The 16,723-nt window shown below is 73.3% G+C and overlaps 1 protein-coding gene across 1 annotated transcript; it reads left to right on the forward strand.

Annotated features, from left to right (window-relative positions):
* The first annotated feature begins 707 nt into the window (after window positions 1-707).
* MICALL2 (MICAL like 2) lies at window positions 708-15,545 on the forward strand. Its single transcript, XM_062179886.1, is given in 19 exon segments — window positions 708-883; window positions 5,049-5,097; window positions 7,640-7,781; window positions 8,432-8,562; window positions 8,564-8,587; window positions 9,059-9,174; window positions 9,499-10,119; window positions 12,336-12,556; window positions 12,809-12,902; window positions 13,108-13,251; window positions 13,584-13,705; window positions 13,707-13,740; window positions 14,058-14,109; window positions 14,182-14,305; window positions 14,381-14,471; window positions 14,619-14,692; window positions 15,084-15,198; window positions 15,288-15,334; window positions 15,415-15,545. Coding segments are annotated over 19 exon segments (2,421 nt in total). The 5' UTR covers window positions 708-740; the 3' UTR covers window positions 15,492-15,545.
* The last annotated feature ends 1,178 nt before the right edge of the window (window positions 15,546-16,723 follow it).

Consider the following 16,723-nt stretch of genomic DNA (forward strand, 5'->3'; position numbering starts at 1 on the left):
GCTAACGGGCACCCTGGGAGGCAGCGGGGACGGCCCAAGTCCCTGGGTCCTCGCGGGGCTCCCAGCTCCTGGCTTTGCCTGGGCAGTGACCTGGCGTGGAGGAGCGCCCTCTCCGTCTCCACTTCTCAAAAAAGAAAATTTAAAAAACGATGCCCGGAGCGGAAGACTGGGAAACGAAGCTAACCGGGAGGCCCCGGGAACCTCCCGGCGTCCGCCGTGTCCGGGAAGCCCCTCGGAGACCCGGAGGCGGTCTGTCGGAGCTCGGCTTCCCCGGCCGTCGCCCGCCTTTCCTTGCGCTCCCCAGGCAGCGGGGCGCGGGTGGTGCGAGACCGAGCCCGGGCCTGGCAGGGAGCGGGCGGGCGGCGCCGCCGGGCGGCCACGCCTCGGCCCTGTCCCGGGACGCGGGCGGGGGGCGCGGCTCAGCGAGCGGGGGCGTGGCCTCCCCGGGTCGGAGCCTCGAGGGGGCGTGGCCCGCTAGGGTCCGGGCATTGTGGGGGCGTGGCCTTTCCAGGGCGGGAACCGTGTTGGGGCGGGGCCCGGCTGCGCGCGGGGCGTGGTCTGGCGGGGCTGGAGCCTGTGCCGAGGCGTGGGGGCGTGGTCTGGGGGTGTGGCCTGCGGGCCGGAGCGCGCCGGGGGCGGCGGCCGCTTCCCCGTCGTCCGCCGGCTCGGCTGGAGATCAGCCGCCGGCCGGCCCGTGCGTCCGTGCGCCCGTGCGAGCGTCTCGGGCCGCCGCCGCCCTCATGGCCGCGCTGCACGCGCTGCAGCAATGGTGCCGGCAGCAGTGCGAGGGCTACCGGGATGTGTGTGTCACCAACATGACCACGTCGTTCCGCGACGGCCTGGCCTTCTGCGCCATCCTGCACCGCCACCGGCCGGACCTGCTGTGAGTGCGTGCGGCCCTGGGGCCGGGGGGCCGGGGCCGGGGGCTGGGGGCCGGGGCCAGGGCCGGGGGGTGAGGCCGGGGGCCGGGGCCGGGGTCGGGGGGGTGAGGCCGGGGGGCCGGGGCCGGGGTCGGGGGGGTGAGGCCGGGGGGCCGGGGCCGGGGTCGGGGGGTGAGGCCGGGGGGCGGGGGCCGGGGTCGGGGGGTGAGGCCGGGGGGCGGGGGCCGGGGCCGGGGTCGGGGAGTGAGGCCGGGGGCCGGGGGCCGGGGCCGGGGCCGGGTCCCGCCCCTCTCCGAGCCGGCGCCCGGGGAGCGCAGGGGCGCTGTGAGGGAGGGGCGGCGGCCGAGCGGGGGCCCCTGCGTGGAAGCGGTGGTGTCCCTATCCCGGGAGCTGTGGAGAGTGGGCCCTGAGCCCACTCCACGAACGTTCTTGGGGTGAGTTGGGACAGAGCTGGATGCCCTGGGCTGGGGCCCGCGGCCCCTCCTGGAGACGGGCATCCACCCTGGAAGCAGACGGGGAAACTGAGGCCCAGGCGGCACCGGCCAGGAGGCAGAGCCGTGCTGCGGCCCGAGGTTGTGCCGGGGGCCTGTGGGGCCACCTGGGGCCTCCGGGTGACCTCTGCCCCTCGCCCTTGGGAGCAGAAGACACTGGGGCGCTTGTGGCTGTGGGGCGTCCCGGGTGTGGCAGCTCCTGGGAAGCAGGGCACAGGGCCAGCAGCCTCCTGTGCGGGTCCAGGGCCTGGTGCGCGTGCCCACAGCCGATCACGGGCGCACACGCCTGAGCGTGCACCCAGGGGGTCCGTGCGCTTCCCGTCCCCAGCGCTGGCCACCGTGCCAGGTCTCCTTGGCTCCCAAATGTGGGGCGCAGCTTTCGGGGCACAGCTAAGCCAATCAGAGCTCAAAGTGTTTCAGGCGGCGGTGGCTCGGGGCTGGTGCCGTGGCACGCCGGGTGAAGCCACGTGTGCCGTGCCAGCATCCTCTGTGGGCACCCGTTCTAGTCCCGGCTGCTCCTCTTCTGATCCAGCTCTCTGCTGTGGCCTGGGAAAGCAGTAGGAGATGGCCCAAGTCCTTGGGCCCCTGCACCCGCGTGGGAGACCTGGAGGAAGCTCCTGGCTCAGCTCTGGCCGTTGCGGCCATCTGGGGAGTGAACCAGCGGATGGAAAACCTCTCTCTCTCTCTCTGTCTCTCTCCTTCCCTCCCTCTCTCTCCTTCTCTCCATCTCTTTCTCTCTCCCTCCCTCTCCCTCCCCCTCTCCCTCCCTCTCCCTCCCTCCCTCCCTCTCTCTCTCTCTCCCCCCTCATGGAGCTCGGCCCCCGGGGGTGGGGCTGTCTGTCTCATTGGCCTCAGCGGATGGACACGCCTCATCCTCCTCGGAGCTGGCCAGCCGGGGGTCAGCCGGGGGTCGCAGGAGTTCCGTGGGTGCCTGCGTGCAGTCAGGGGAGGAGGCACCACTGGGGCCCGGAGCTGGGGGAGGCGAGAGGGCCCTGCCCGGTGCGGGCTCAGCCTGCGGAGCTGCGCGGCACACAGCCAGATTCCGCTCCGCGTCTGGGCTTGCTGGGACCTGTTCCCCCGCGTGCACTGTGGCCCACGCTGGCTGGTGGCACTTGGTCCCCACAGCAGCCCGGGCGCCTGGGTGCCACTGCCCCCGCCAGCAGCCGGGCCTCTGGGGAGGTGGTGACCGGGGAGGAACTCTGAGGGATGGGCACAGGGGTGAGGCCCCCCCGCCCCGGCAGACCCAGGCCGAGCACCCCTGCTCTTGGGACGCCAGGCAGCTGGCACCTGGACTTCCTGACCTGTGGCCACCAGGAAGTGCTTCCTGCCGCGGGCCGAGGGCGTTCCCCGGCCTCCGGCGGGGAGCAGCTGTGAGGAGCAGGCCTCGGGCACCAGGCCAGCGGCCGGAGGGGCAGAGACCTGGGGTCCCCGAGGCCTGCGCCCCTGCTTAGCTGTGGCTGGGGTCAGCCCGCCTGTGCCTCTCAGAGCTGGGGGTCCTGCAGGGAGGCCTCCGGGTGCCTGCCCGCGGGGGCTGCTTCCTCCGTGACGTCACAGCGGCCCGGAGCCGGTGCCGGGCGGCTCCCATGGGGAGCCAGTGGGCAGCCCTTCCCTGGGGTGGACACTCCAGGCCTTTGCAGTCACGTGGGAGGCTGGCCTGCCCTGGGGTGCCGGAGAGACAGGGCCTGGGGCAGTGGCTCCCCAGACTTCAGGGGCATGGGAGAGGCCTGGACGGGGTGCCCCACCCAGAAGCCCCAGAGGCAGAGCCCCCTCCCTCCCGGGGTCAGAGCAGACTGGGCTGGGCTCCGTGGCCCAGGGCCTGTGGTCAGCAGGAAGCTGCCTGGGGACAGAAGCCTTCTGTTCCCTGCCAGGCCGGCCGGAGCTGCCCGGAGGGAGGCAGGCGGGGGCGCAGCCCACCTACGTGGGCGGCCCAGGACCAACCCTGGCTCGGCCCTCGGCCCAGGCCCGCTCTGCCCAGCCCCTCCTGAGCTGGGGCTCGGCCCTGCCCATCCCGGTGTCCCCGTGTCACCCCGCAGCGGCCTCGTCCCCTTCCCCGTGTCCGTCTACTCAGATGCCCCAGCCCTCGGCTCCATCAGCTCTCCGCCCCCCAGCTCCATCAGCCCTCTCTCCGGCCCCCCAGCTCCATCCGCCCCCCCCGCCCCCCCAGCTCCATCAGCCCTCTCTCCGGCCCCCCAGCTCCATCCGCCCCCCCCCGCCCCCCCAGCTCCATCAGCCCTCTCTCCGGCCCCTCCAGCTCCATCGGCCCCCCCCCGCCCCCGCCCCCGGCGGCTGGGATTAGCTCCAGATGCTGGAGGTGCCAGGGACTTTCCCTCCCCACCCCCCAGGGCTGCAGATTGTTCCAGAAAACAAGCAGCATGAGGTCAACCCTCGGGGAGTCTGGGAGGGGGAGGGGCGTGCATCCCCAGAGCCCCCAGAGCTGGGGCCGGGGGGCGGGGTCACTCCGGTGACCGGTGGAGGAGTCTCAGACCCCGTGAGTCGCCGCTTCCACTGTGCCAAGTCCTGGGGGGGGGCCTCTGTGTCTGGTCCAGCCCTGGGCAGCCGTGGTGACCCCGGGGCCTGGTCCCCGCCTCCTCTGCTCTGAGTCCGGGGTGGGGGCTGCCGCCGGGCGTCCCCCTCCCTGCACAGAAGGCCTGTGTGCCCGGTGGTCTCCATGTCGGGGAGCTGCCCCCAGAACGGTCTGCTCCCCTGGCGCCTGCGGGGCTGGTATCGCCCAGCGGCCACGCGGCCAGCTCCCCGGTCCTCCCACAGGCCACGGGCGTCCCCTCAGGTGGGAAACTTGAGAGGGAGGGAGAGACATCGTCCATCCACTCCCCGGAGGCCCCAACTGCCAGGGCCGGGCCAGGCTGAACCCGGGAGCCTGGAGCTCCATCCGGGTCTCCCACGGGGTCACTGCTGCCCCCGCCCCCCGCACACCAGCAGGAAGCCGGATCCGAGGGGAGCCAGGGCCGGACCAGGGATGTGGGCATCCGGGCTGTCACCGCTGCCCCCAGAGCTGCTGGGTGGCCCCGGCTGTGTCTGCTTAGCGCCTCCCCGTGCGGGGGTCTGTGTTGGAGTGTGTGTACGGGGGATGCACGGGGACCAGGCGCTGGGGGGTGGGGGCTGTGCCCTGGGCCGGCCCTGCTGTCCAGTCGCCTGGAGCCTCGGCCGGGCAAGCCTCCTGGGACCCTCTGAGGCCCTGAGGGTCTGTCCCTGGCGCCTGGACCCCAGCGCCGTGGCCTGCGGCGGCCTCCCTGAGCAGGCACGTGGCTGTGCCCACTGCCCAGGAGGGCAGGACCGTGAGGGAGCCGAGGGGCGGGCAGTGACAGGCGGCCTGAGCCGTGTGTTCCACCCCGCCCCGGGGGTCCCGGCCACCCTGGCCCCGTTTTGCCCCCGCCCCCGCCTGCCTTCTGTCACCTCTGCTTGGGCCTCTCCTGGGCACTGGGCAGGGCCTGGGCCCCTGCTGACCCCTGCACCCTCGCCTGCCCCCCTGCTTGGGCCCCGGGGTGCTGGGCAGGGCCTGGGCCCCTGCTGACCCCTGCACCCTCGCCCGCCCCCCTGCTTGGGCGTCTGGTGGCCCCGGGGTGCTGGGCAGGGCCTGGGCCCCTCCTGACCCCTGCACCCTCGCCTGCCTCCCCGATTGGGCCCGGGCGGCTGTGGACATGAGCGCTCTGTCTTCCAGAGACTTCAGCACTCTCAAGAAGGAAAACGTTTATGAGAACAACAAACTGGTGAGCCCCCACCCAGCCCAGCCCACCCCAGCCCTCTGCCCCCCACCTTCCCCCACCCCAGCCCTCTGCCCCCCACCTTCCCCCACCCCAGCCCTCTGCCCCACCCAGCCCAGCCCAGCCCAGCCCTCTGCCCCCCACCTTCCCCCACCCCAGCCCTCTGCCCCACCCAGCCCAGCCCACCCCAGCCCTCTGCCCCCCCACCTTCCCCCACCCCAGCCCACTGCCCCACCCAGCCCAGCCCACCCCAGCCCTCTGCCCCCCCACCTTCCCCCACCCCAGCCCTCTGCCCCCCCACCTTCCCCCACCCTAGCCCTCTGCCCCACCCAGCCCAGCCCACCCCAGCCCTCTGCCCCCACCTTCCCCCACCCCAGCCCTCTGCCCCACCCAGCCCAGCCCACCCCAGCCCTCTGCCCCCCCACCTTCCCCCACCCCAGCCCTCTGCCCCACCCAGCCCAGCCCACCCCAGCCCTCTGCCCCCCCACCTTCCCCCACCCCAGCCCTCTGCCCCCCCACCTTCCCCCACCCCAGCCCTCTGCCCCACCCAGCCCAGCCCACCCCAGCCCTCTGCCCCCACCTTCCCCCACCCCAGCCCTCTGCCCCACCCAGCCCAGCCCACCCCAGCCCTCTGCCCCCCCACCTTCCCCCACCCCAGCCCTCTGCCCCACCCAGCCCAGCCCACCCCAGCCCTCTGCCCCCCCACCTTCCCCCACCCCAGCCCTCTGCCCCCCACCTTCCCCCACCCCAGCCCTCTGCCCCCCCACCTTCCCCCACCCCAGCCCACTGCTCCCACCCAGCCCACCCCAGCCCACTGCCCCCACCCAGCCCAGCCCACCCCAGCCCACCCCAGGCCTCTGCCCCCCCACCCACCCCAGAGTACCCCAGCCCAGCCCACCCCAGCCCTCTGCCCCCACCCAACCCAGCCCACTGCCCCCCGTCCGCCCCCACTCCAGCCCACTGGCCCCCCGCCTGCCCCCACCCCAGCCCTCTGCCCCCCCACCTTCCCCCACCCCAGCCCTCTGCCCCCCACCTCCCCCCACCCAGCCCAGCCCACCCCAGCCTGCTCCCCACCTGCTCCCACCCCAGCCCTCTGCCCCTTGCTGGCACCCACTCCAGCCCTCTGCCCCCAGCCCACTGCCCCCCGCCTGCCCCCACCCCAGCCCACCTGCCCCTCCCCCACCCCGCCCGGCACCTGTGCCCCACTCCCAGTCTCTGTCCCGGGGGCTCCCAGCTGGGAACCTCCATGTCCTAGAAGTGGCCTCCGGTCTTGCCGCCCAGGCCCGCTCTGTCCTTGGTGGGGGAATGAGGGGCAGGAGGTAGCTGCCCCCCCATGGCCTGCAGGGGCTCAGCCCACTCTGCCCAAGGCTGAGCAAGGCTGTGGGAGGTGGGGGCCCAGGTCCGAATCCCGCCCACCGCAGAATAACCTGAAAGGCTCGCCCGTCCGTCCCCTGCTCCAGGCCTGGCGTCCCTGGGGGTCAGACCTGCCCGGCCGGTTAGAATTGGAGCTGGAGTTAGGGGTGCTGCGGGGCACGCAGGGCGCTGCGGCCAGCATGGGGAAATGGACACCGCGTGGTTCTGGGGTGGCCCGGCTGCAGCTGGCCAGGACCTGCTGGGGCCGCTCCCTGTGTGGCCGTGGGAGGGCCGGTCCTGGGGGCCCCGACGGGATGAGGTGGGGCGGGCCTGTGGGGGCCTGGGTCAGTGTGGGGCGAGGCAGTGGCTTGGGGAGCCTGCCCGGCCGGGGCGGCGAGTGAGCTGTTCTGGGAGTTTTGCTGTGAGAGGGATGAGAGATGGGCTGCGGCCAGCAGAGGCGGCCAGGGCGTGACCTTTTACGTGGGGGAATTTTCTGGACTCTCGGGTGATGGGGGGTGGCTGGGAGGGGGACAGAACCGCAGTGACCACAGGCAGGGCCCCCCCAAGGGGGCAGATGAGTGGGAGTCCCCGGGGCGGGGGAAGGAGGCTGCAAGGGGGGGCTTTGAGCAGAGGTGGGGGCGGGGAGGGGACCCCCACCCGGAGGGGACCCCCGCCCCGGCCTTGCACTGAGAGCAGGGCCATGGCGGCCTCTGTGACCCGGGTCCCTGTGAGCAGCCCAGTCAGGGACAGTGGGGACCTCAGAGGTGGGGGGCAAGGACAGGGAGCCCCTGGGAGCTGCGCTGGAGGGGGCCAGTGGGTGGGGGGGTGGGAGGAGCCTCGTGCCCGTGTAGAGTAGGGGCTCAGCGTCAGGTGTCCCCCGCCCCTGGCTTGGGCTCCCGGGGCCCAGCCGCCTCCGTGTCCCCTCTTGCCCCCAGGGAGGGCTGAGCCGCCCGGCAGGTGTCCACCCTGCTCAGGGCCCAGGTGGGGCAGGACCCCAGGGCCAGGGCTGTGGCCCCAAGAACCCGCCCAGGCCTGGCGGGACTGTGCGTCCACTGCAGGTGGGCAAGCCAAGGCCGGACCTCGAGCCGCCCCTGTCTGGGCTGTCTCTGGCCTCGGGCCCCCTCCCGGGTGAGCTGGTGCCTGCCCGAGGAGGAGGGGCTGCAGCCTGCCCCCCCGGACTCTGCCCGCCCCCCAGGCCTTCAGCGTGGCCGAGGAGAAGTTGGGCATCCCCGCCTTGCTGGACGCCGAGGACATGGTGGCCCTGAAGGTTCCCGACCGGCTGAGCATCCTGACCTACGTCTCCCAGTACTACAACTACTTCCACGGCCGCTCCCCCAGTGAGTGACGCCCCCAGCCCTGCCCTGGGGCCCCGCCCACACAGAGCCAGTGAGGCCCACAGCCCCGCCCCCCTGAGCCACTGGGGACCACAGCCCCGCCCACACCGAGCCACCAGCCCCGCCCATGCTGAACCATACCAAGCCGCTGAGGGTCATAGCCCCACCCCTGCTGAGCCACTGGGGACCATAGCCCCGCCCCTGCTGAGCCACTGGGGACCACAGCCCCGCCCCTGCTGCTGGCCCCTGGACCTCTGGCGCCCACGCAAGCCTCCAGCTGGTCTGGTGCCCAGCATGGCTGACACGTGAAGTGGGGGGAGGGGTCCCGGGGCCCTGTCAGGGCCTGGTCCCCCCTCAGGGCGGGGTGCCCGGACTCGGACCCAGTGTCCCGGCCACGCATCGCCACCCTTTCCGCTCCTGGCCTTGGGCCTGTGGGCCTGGCCGTGCTGGGCAGGGGAGGGCAGGCCCCGGCGGCCCCCACCCCACTTTCCTCCTCTGGCCCCAGAAATCTCCGGAATCGGTGTGGGCGCAGGGCAGCCCCGACTGCCCCACCCCGCCCCCGCCCAGGCCAGGGCGTCCTCCCTGCCCTCCCCACACGGGGACCCCTGCGGGAGCCGGGTGCAGGCTGCCGACCTCCTGACCCCGGTTTCCAGTCGGGGGTGTCGCTGGTGTGAAGCGGCCCCCGGGGAACTCGGCCGAGGAGCCCACGGAGAAGAAGGCGCCGCCCCAGCCGGCCCCCGCCCCCACCCCCACAGGCCCCAGAGAACCCAGGAAGGATGGGGGCCGCCGAGGGCCCACCCCCAAAGGCTGTGAGTGCCACGGGGCCCCTGGGGGGCTTCCCGGGGTCAGGACAAGGCCCCCGCTGCCTGTGGCCAAGAGCCTGCCCGGGGCTAACGCACAGGTGCACCGAGGCCCAGGCTGACCCTGCGGGTGGGACAGGGCGTGGACCCTCCCCGGCTCCCAGCCGAGGTGGGGTGGGCAGTGCTGGCCTGTGGCTCCCAGGCCGGCTCCGCCGTGGGCGCTGGGGCACCCGCGGAGACCCAGTGATAACTTGTGAGTGTGCGCCCCCTGCTGGCCCTGGGCTGCTACTTTGGCCTTCGGGGAGTGGGCGCGAGGTGCCCTGTGGTCCACTGTAGTGGGGCCCCCACTCCCGCTCCAGGGCCAGGCTGGCGACCCCGGCCTTGGCGTCGGCGTCCGGGCTCCGGGCTGTCAGGAGGCCGGGCGCTGGCCGCGGGGGAGCCGGGCATGCGGGCGGCTTCAGCGGCTCCTGGCGCCCCCAGGGCCCGGCGTCGGTGGGCGGCCTGGTCAGCAGTACCTGTGCGATCTGCGGCACCCACGTGCACCTGGTGCAGCGGCTGCTGGCTGACGGGAAGCTGTACCACCGCAGCTGCTTCAGGTAGGCCCGCCTCTGCCCCGCAGCCCCTCCCAGGCCCGCCTCTGCCCCGGCAGCCCCTCCCGGGCTCCGGGCTCCTGCAGGCGAGCAGCGGCAGCTCTGCCGTGGGGCTTGGGGGACTGTGAGTGAGTGGGCGTGCGTCCTACGTGCCGGCGCATATGCCCCTTTGCCGACACGCATGGGCGCCTTCTGGGCAGAGACCCCCGAGAGGAGGCGTTTGTGGCATGAGTCGCCGGCCGCAGGGTAGACCCCGGTGTCCGTGGGCTCGTGCCCGGGGAGGGGTGAGTGAGTGGACGAGTGGCCGCCAGCCCGGCGTTCTCCCCGCAGGTCCAAGCCGCCACGCCCCAGCACCGGAGAGCCGGGCGTGCCCCCCTCCGCCAGCCACCACCCCGGAGCCAGCTCTTCCGGTTCCCCGCTGCGGGGTGTGGCCCCCAGACAGCAGGGGGCTGCCCCCTTGGGCTCGGGGTCCCTCAGCACCCCGAGGAAGGCCCAGGAGGCAAACGGGCTGGGGGCGGTGGGGTCTTCCTCTGGGCCTCCAACTACCACCTCATCCCGCGTCCACGTGTGGAGTCCGGTGGCCACCGCCGGTGCCGGCGTCCGCGTGACCAACAGCTCCCCGACCGGCTGGGGCACGGCGGCGGTGGCCTCCCGCCCTGCCCTGTCCCCCGGCACTCCGGACCCGCGCCCGGTCACACCACCAGCACCCCGAGAGGCTGCTGTGCCGCCCAAGCTCAGGCCCAGCCCCGGCTCGGAGCCCGCAGGCACGGCAGGGCCCCCCGCCCCGCCCCTGCAGGCCTCCAGGACCCAGCAGGCGCGGGAGAAGTTCTTGGGGCCGCCGGCAGCCCCCGGCCCCGCTGCCGCTTCCCGGGACAGCAGCAGGGAGCAAGCGCTGAGCCTCCTCAGGAAAGCCCTGCCCGGGCTGTCGGCTGACACACACGCACCCGCCAGGTGGGCGCCGGACGCTGCCCCGGGGGCCAGGGCTGGGGAGGCGCCCGGCCGAGAAGCCCCCGCCCGCACCTGCCCCCGGGGCCCACTTGGGGAGGAGGTAGCGGGGGTCGTGGGTGGGCCGCGGTCGGCCCGTCTGGAGGGGCCGGAGGAGCCAGGGGAGGCGGTGTCCAGCGGGTGAGTGTGCGGCCCCCCCACGGCTGCTGGGGGCTCCAGGCTCCACCACAGACCCCTCCCTCTGCCTCCAGCGGCCCAGAGGGAAGGAGACCCCAGTCCAGGCCGGCCGTGCTGCCTGCTGCCCCTTGTTGGGGGTTGGGGTGTCCCGGCTCCATCCGTAGCCGCCACCCATCAGCCACTGGTGCCATGGAGGCGGCAGAGTGGGGACAGAGACTGGGGACAGGGACTGTGGACAGGGACTGGGGGACAGGGACTGGGGACAGGGTGTTCTGGAGACAGGGACTGGGGACAGGGTGTTCTGGGGACAGGGTGTTCTGGGGACAGGGTGTTCTGGGGATAGGGACTTGGGACTGGGGACAGGGTGTTCTGGGGACAGGGACTGGGGACAGGGTGTTCTGGGGACAGGGACTGGGGACAGGGTGTTCTGGGGACAGGGACTTGGGACTGGGGACAGGGTGTTCTGGAGGACAGGGACTGGGGACTAGGGACAGGGACTGGGGGGCAGGGACTGGGGACTGGGGACAGGGTGTTCTGGGGGCAGGGACTGGGGACAGGGACTGGGGACAGGGTGTTCTGGAGACAGGGACTGGGGGCAGGGACTGTGGACAGGGTGTTCTGGGGGGCAGGGACTGGGGGACAGGGACTGTGGACAGGAACTGGGGGACAGGGACTGGGGACAGGGACTGGGGGACAGGGTGTTCTGGAGACAGGGACTGGAGACAGGGTGTTCTGGGGACAGGGACTGGGGACAGGGACTTGGGACTGGGGACAGGGACTTGGACTGGGGACAGGGTGTTCTGGAGGACAGGGTGTTCTGGAGGACAGGGACTGGGGACTGGGGACAGGGACTGGGGGGCAGGGACTGGGGACAGGGACTGGGGGACAGGGACTGGGGACAGGGACTGGGGACAGGGACTGGGGGACAGGGTGTTCTGGGGGGCAGGGACTGGGGACAGGGTGTTCTGGGGACAGGGACTGGGGACTGGGGACAGGGACTGGGGACAGGGTGTTCTGGGGACAGGGACTTGGGACTGGGGACAGGGACTGGGGACAGGGACTGGGGACAGGGTGTTCTGGGGGGCAGGGACTGGGGGACAGGGACTGGGGACAGGGACTGGGGGACAGGGACTGGGGACAGGGACTGGGGACAAGGTGTTCTGGGGACAGGGACGGGGGACAGGGTGTTCTGGGGACAGGGACGGGGGACAGGGACTGGGGGACAGGGACTGGGGACAGGGACGGGGGACAGGGTGTTCTGGGGACAGGGACTGGGGACAGGGACTGGGGGACAGGGACTGGGGACAGGGACTGGGGACAGGGTGTTCTGGGGACAGGGACTGGGGGATAGGGACGGGGGACAGGGTGTTCTGGGGACAGGGACTGGGGGACAGGGACTGGGGACAGGGTGTTCTGGGGACAGGGACTGGGGACAGGGACGGGGGACAGGGTGTTCTGGGGACAGGGACTGGGGGACAGGGACTGGGGACAGGGTGTTCTGGGGACAGGGACTGGGGACAGGGACTGGGGACAGGGTGTTCTGGGGACAGGGACTGGGGACAGGGACGGGGGACAGGGTATTCTGGGGACAGGGACTGGGGACAGGGTGTTCTGGGGACAGGGACTGGGGACAGGGTGTTCTGGGGGGGTCTGGCTGTGGAGGTCCCAGCTGGTCAGCGCTGGAATCCCCACTGGTCAGCGCTGGGCCCAGGACCAGGGGAAGCAGAGGGGACAGGGACACAGCACCTGCTTGGGCCCCGCCTGCCCAGCCTCACTTCTGCCCACGGAGCTGTGGGGCCCTGAGCCCTGAGTCCCCTGGGACGGAGCTGGGCACCCAGGGCAGGGCCGCCCGTGGCGATGTCCGCCCTGGCCCTGGCTGGGGCACTGCAGTCTCCGCTGACCCGGGATTTGGTGAGATCCGACACCCGCGCCTGTGCCGAGGCCGACCCTCGCCCCTCACTGGGAACCGGGCGGCGTGGGCAGGGGGCTTCTGCCCGGGGTGTAGGGGGAGGGCCGGGGCCTGACGCCTGCGCCTCCGCCCACAGGCCCTCCCCAGCCACCTGCTCTGCCCCGAATCCCCATCCCAACACGGGACGCAGCCCCCCGGCCAAGCCTCCGTCCCAGGCCCCCCGCCCAGCGACGAGGACAGAGCCGCCGGCCCCTGTGAGCACGGGCCACACCTCGACAGCATCCCCCTCGCCCCGGGCGGGCAGGGGCCACGCGGCTGTGCCCACAGGGACGAGGCCCGAGCCCCTGACAGCACAGGGTAAGGGGCGGGTGGGCCTGGGTGCAGGGGTCACCCCCGCCTGCCCGGGGTCTGCTCGGTGTCCAGGCTGCCTCCCGCTTCTGCAGCTGACCCCCTCGGCGTCCCCCCTCGCCCCGTGCCCACCTGCTCACGCCCTGCCCGCGTGCCTGGGTGCTGTGGGGGCTTCTGGGACGGGGGTGGGAGCTGCAGGTGGGTCGGGGGAGGGGCCGCCTCCCCCCCGCCCCCCGTGACCGAGTCCTGGTCCTCACACAGGCCCAGGCGCCAGCCCCCAGGAAGCCCAGGACGGGCCTGCGGGGTGGAGGGCCCACCTCAAGCCGGTGGACGCTCGGAGGAGCCCGGCCCGGAGGTGAGGGCGGGGCGGGGGGCTCTGAGGGGCGCCTGGCACATGCAGCAGGTGCCTAATTGAGGCTGGTGACCGGGGCCTGGGCTGGGGAGGGGGTGCGCCTGAGCCCATGCCCTCCCTGGAGGCGGCTGGCCCGCGGCCCGGGGTCAGCACACCTGTGGGCCCAGCAGGGTCCCGGGTGTGGGGCTGACCTCCTGCCCCTGTCCAGGGCTCTGGAGCAGCCGCAGCCGCGGGCAGGTGACGTCCCCAGGAAGGTCTCGGGCGGCTCCGAGGGGGGACGTCCGGATCACGCTGACCCCTGTGCGGCCGGACCAGACACCAAGCCCCGCCGGCCCTGGGCCCCGCCTCCTAGGTACTGGGCGTGGGCACCCAGGGCCCCGCCTCCCCTCAGGGCAGGGTGCAGCCCTGGAGGGGTGTGTGTGCCTGCCTGCGCACCCTGCACATGTGTGTGACGTGTGCGTGTGCGTGCAGCACAGTGCATGCTTGCTCCCGGCACTCACGGTTGCTTCTGACCCGCGTGCGTCTCCGTGCACTTCCTGCGTGACCTCACAGGTCCCTGGCCCTCTGGACTGGGCCGGTGGACGCGGCCGTGCTGGGCAGAAGGTGGCCAGGGGCTCAGGAGTGCTGGAGCCCAGGAGGCCTGTGGCGGGGGAGGTGCTGACGGTGGCTCTGTCCCCTCCCCAGCCCCTCCCCGGCCCGCGCCGGCAGCCGCATCCCCTTCCGTGCCCCAGCGGAGGAAACTGGCCGTGCCCGCCAGCCTCGATGTCTCTGCGGACTGGCTGCAGCCCGAGCCCTCGGGGCAGGGAGCCCCGGCTTCGAGCAGGAAGGAGAAGCAGGGCAGGTCCCTGGGGGTGGGCGGGGTGCCCGGGGCTCTGCAGGGTGCATAAGAGCTCACTGGGGGCCAGAGTCGGGTGGGGGAAGCCTTGATGACACAGGCCCTTCCTCCTGGGCCGGGTGGAGGACTGGACAAGGCTTGCTCGTGGGCTGGGGTGCCTGGAGCTGCCGACCGGGGCGAGGTGGGGGCGGGGTCCCTCTGTGGTGCTCCACTGGTCGCCATGGGGCTGGGGCAGGGGACACCGGAGGTGTCAGACCCCTCTGGCCACGTCCAGGCCGCCCTGGGCCCAGGAGCCCACTCTGCCCGTTCTCTACCCCAGGGAGGTCCGTGGGCCCAGCCACCGTCGCTGCCCCCTCTGTGACGTCCCCCGTGCGGGTGAGTGGCCGGGCGGGCGTGGGGGGCGTGGGGGCCCGGTGCTGGGCGCTCCTCACCCCTGTGTGACCCCAGCTGCACCCCGACTACGTGCCCGAGGAGGAGATCCAGCGCCAGCAGCTGGACATCGAGCGGCAGCTGGACGCGCTGGAGCTCAGGGGCGTGGAGCTGGAGAAGCGGCTGCGGGCGGCCGAGGGCGGTGAGTGGCCGCCCCCCACTCCCCCGCCGGCCCGCGGCTCCGGGCGCCCTCAGCACGCCTGGCTCCCGTCCACAGATGACACGGAGGACGGCCTCATGGTGGACTGGTTCCAGCTCATCCACGAGAAGCAGCTGCTGCTGAGGCTGGAGTCAGAGCTGATGTACAAGTGAGGGCGGCGGGCGGGCGGCGGGCGGCGGGCGGGCAGGCGGCGGGCGGCGGGCGGGCGGGCGGGGGGCGGCGGGCGGGCCAGCCGGGCCAGCCGGGCAGCCAGGCCAGGCCTCCCGCCCACCCGCCCGCCCGCCCCGCCCCGCAGGTCCAAGGAGCAGCGCCTGGAGGAGCAGCAGCTGGACATCGAGGACCAGCTGCGCCGGCTGATGGCCAAGCCCGGTGCGTCCCCCACGGCCCACCCAGGCGGTCTCCCCGGGAGCCAGGCCCGGTGGGCCAGTGGCGGCCTGGTGGCTGCTCCCTGGCCTGGCCTCGGTCCTGCCCCAGCTGCTCTGGGTCCGGGGCTGAGGGCAGGGGGAGTCCACCAGGCAGCGGCCGGGATGCCGAGTGCCTGGGGTGGCCTGGTCCCTGCAGCCCCCACGTGTCCTTCCCTGGAGTGGGACCCTGGACTGTGGTACCCAGGGCCACGTGGTGGGGGAGGGGAGGGGAGGGTCCCAGCACGGTGGTCACAGGCGTTCTGCCCATGCATGTCCCAGGACCCTGTCCCGGGCGGTGGGACAGGGACCCCTCCCCATGCCCCCCACTGACAGCCCCCTGCCCGCTGCCTCTGCAGAGGGGCTGAAGTCCCTGGGTGACCGGCAGCGGGAGCAGGAGCTGCTCAGCCAGTACCTGAGCACCGTGAATGACCGCAGTGACATCATCGACCTCCTGGACCAGGACCGGCTCAGGTGGGCGGGGCCGGGGCGGGCGGCGGGGGGGGGGGGGGGAGCTGCCCTGTGTGCTCACGCCCCGCCCCCTCACACCCATCTCCCCGCAGGGAGCAGGAGGAGGACCAGGTGCTGCAGGACCTCATCCAGGGGCTGGGTGAGCCGGGGCGGGGGCCCAGGCCGGGGGGCTGGGAGCGCGGGGCGCCAGGCCCGGCCTCACCGCCTGCCGCCCCCCAGGCCTGCAGAGGAAGAAGTCCAAGTTCCGCCTGTCCAGGATCTGGTCCCCGAAGAGCAAAAGCGGCCCCTCGGGCTGAGTCCGCCCCTCGCTCACCCAGGGGCCCTGCGTCCTCAATAAAGCACTGACAGAGCCGGAGCCGCGCCTCGCTCTCCCCCCCACCCCCCCGCGCCTCTGCTCTCCCCCCCCCCCGCGCCTCTGCTCTCCCCGCGCCTCGCTCTCCCCCCCCCGCGCCTTGCTCTCCCCCTGCGCCTCTGCTCTCGTCCTCGCTCTCCCCTGGTGCCTCTGCTCTCCCCCACCTCTGCTCTCCCCCCACCTCTGCTCTCACCCCCACGCCTCTGCTCTCACCCCGCGCCTCGCTCTCCCCCACCTCTGCTCTCCCCGCGCCTCACTCTCCCCCCGCACCTCTGCTCTCCCCCCACCTCTGCTCTCCCCCACCTCTGCTCTCCCCCCACGCCTCTGCTCTCCCTGCGCCTCGCTCTCCCCCCCCCCCCCGTGCCTTGCTCTCCCCCTGCGCCTCTGCTCTCGTCCTCGCTCTCCCCTGGTGCCTCTGCTCTCCCCCACCTCTGCTCTCCCCCCACCTCTGCTCTCACCCCCACGCCTCTGCTCTCACCCCGCGCCTCGCTCTCCCCCACCTCTGCTCTCCCCGCGCCTCGCTCTCCCCCCGCGCCTCTGCTCTCCCCCCACCTCTGATCTCCCCCACCTCTGCTCTCCCCCTGTGCCTCTGCTCTCCCCACGCCTCGCTCTCCCCCCGCACCTCTGCTCTCCCCCCACCTCTGCTCTCCCTCCACCTCTGCTCTCCCCCTGTGCCTCTGCTCTCCCCCCACCTCTGCTCTCCCCCCACCTCTGCTCCCCGCCGTGCCTCTGCCCTCCCCCCACGCCTCTGTCCTCGCCCCACCTCTGCCCTCACCCCTACCTCTCCCCCCACCTCTGCCCTTGTCCCCCACCTCTGCTCTCCCCCCACCTCTGCTCTCCCCCACCTCTGCTCTCCCCCCAAGCCTCTGCTCGCCCCCCACCTCTGCCCTCGCCCCCTCCCTGCAGCCTGGGCGGGCGCCCACCCTCCCTGGGCTGGCCTGGGCCCTCCATCGCGGCCGTTTCACTCGTTTCCCGGGGTGGGGGGTGCGTCCGTGCAGCCTGTGACCTCGGCGGCCGCAGGTGCCAGGTGCCTGGCCATGGCACAGAGGAACTGAGCCGAGGGGCACCTGGGACAGCTTCCCTCCGGTCTCCCAGCTGTGCTGGCTCAGCTGGGGTGGGGGTGCCTGGCCGGCGTCAGCCCAGGGGACCCTCAGACTTAGCAAAGCAGCTGGGGCA

The sequence above is a fragment of the Lepus europaeus genome, chromosome 21 (assembly GCF_033115175.1).
Source record: "Lepus europaeus isolate LE1 chromosome 21, mLepTim1.pri, whole genome shotgun sequence".
Taxonomy (NCBI): Eukaryota; Metazoa; Chordata; class Mammalia; order Lagomorpha; family Leporidae; genus Lepus; species Lepus europaeus.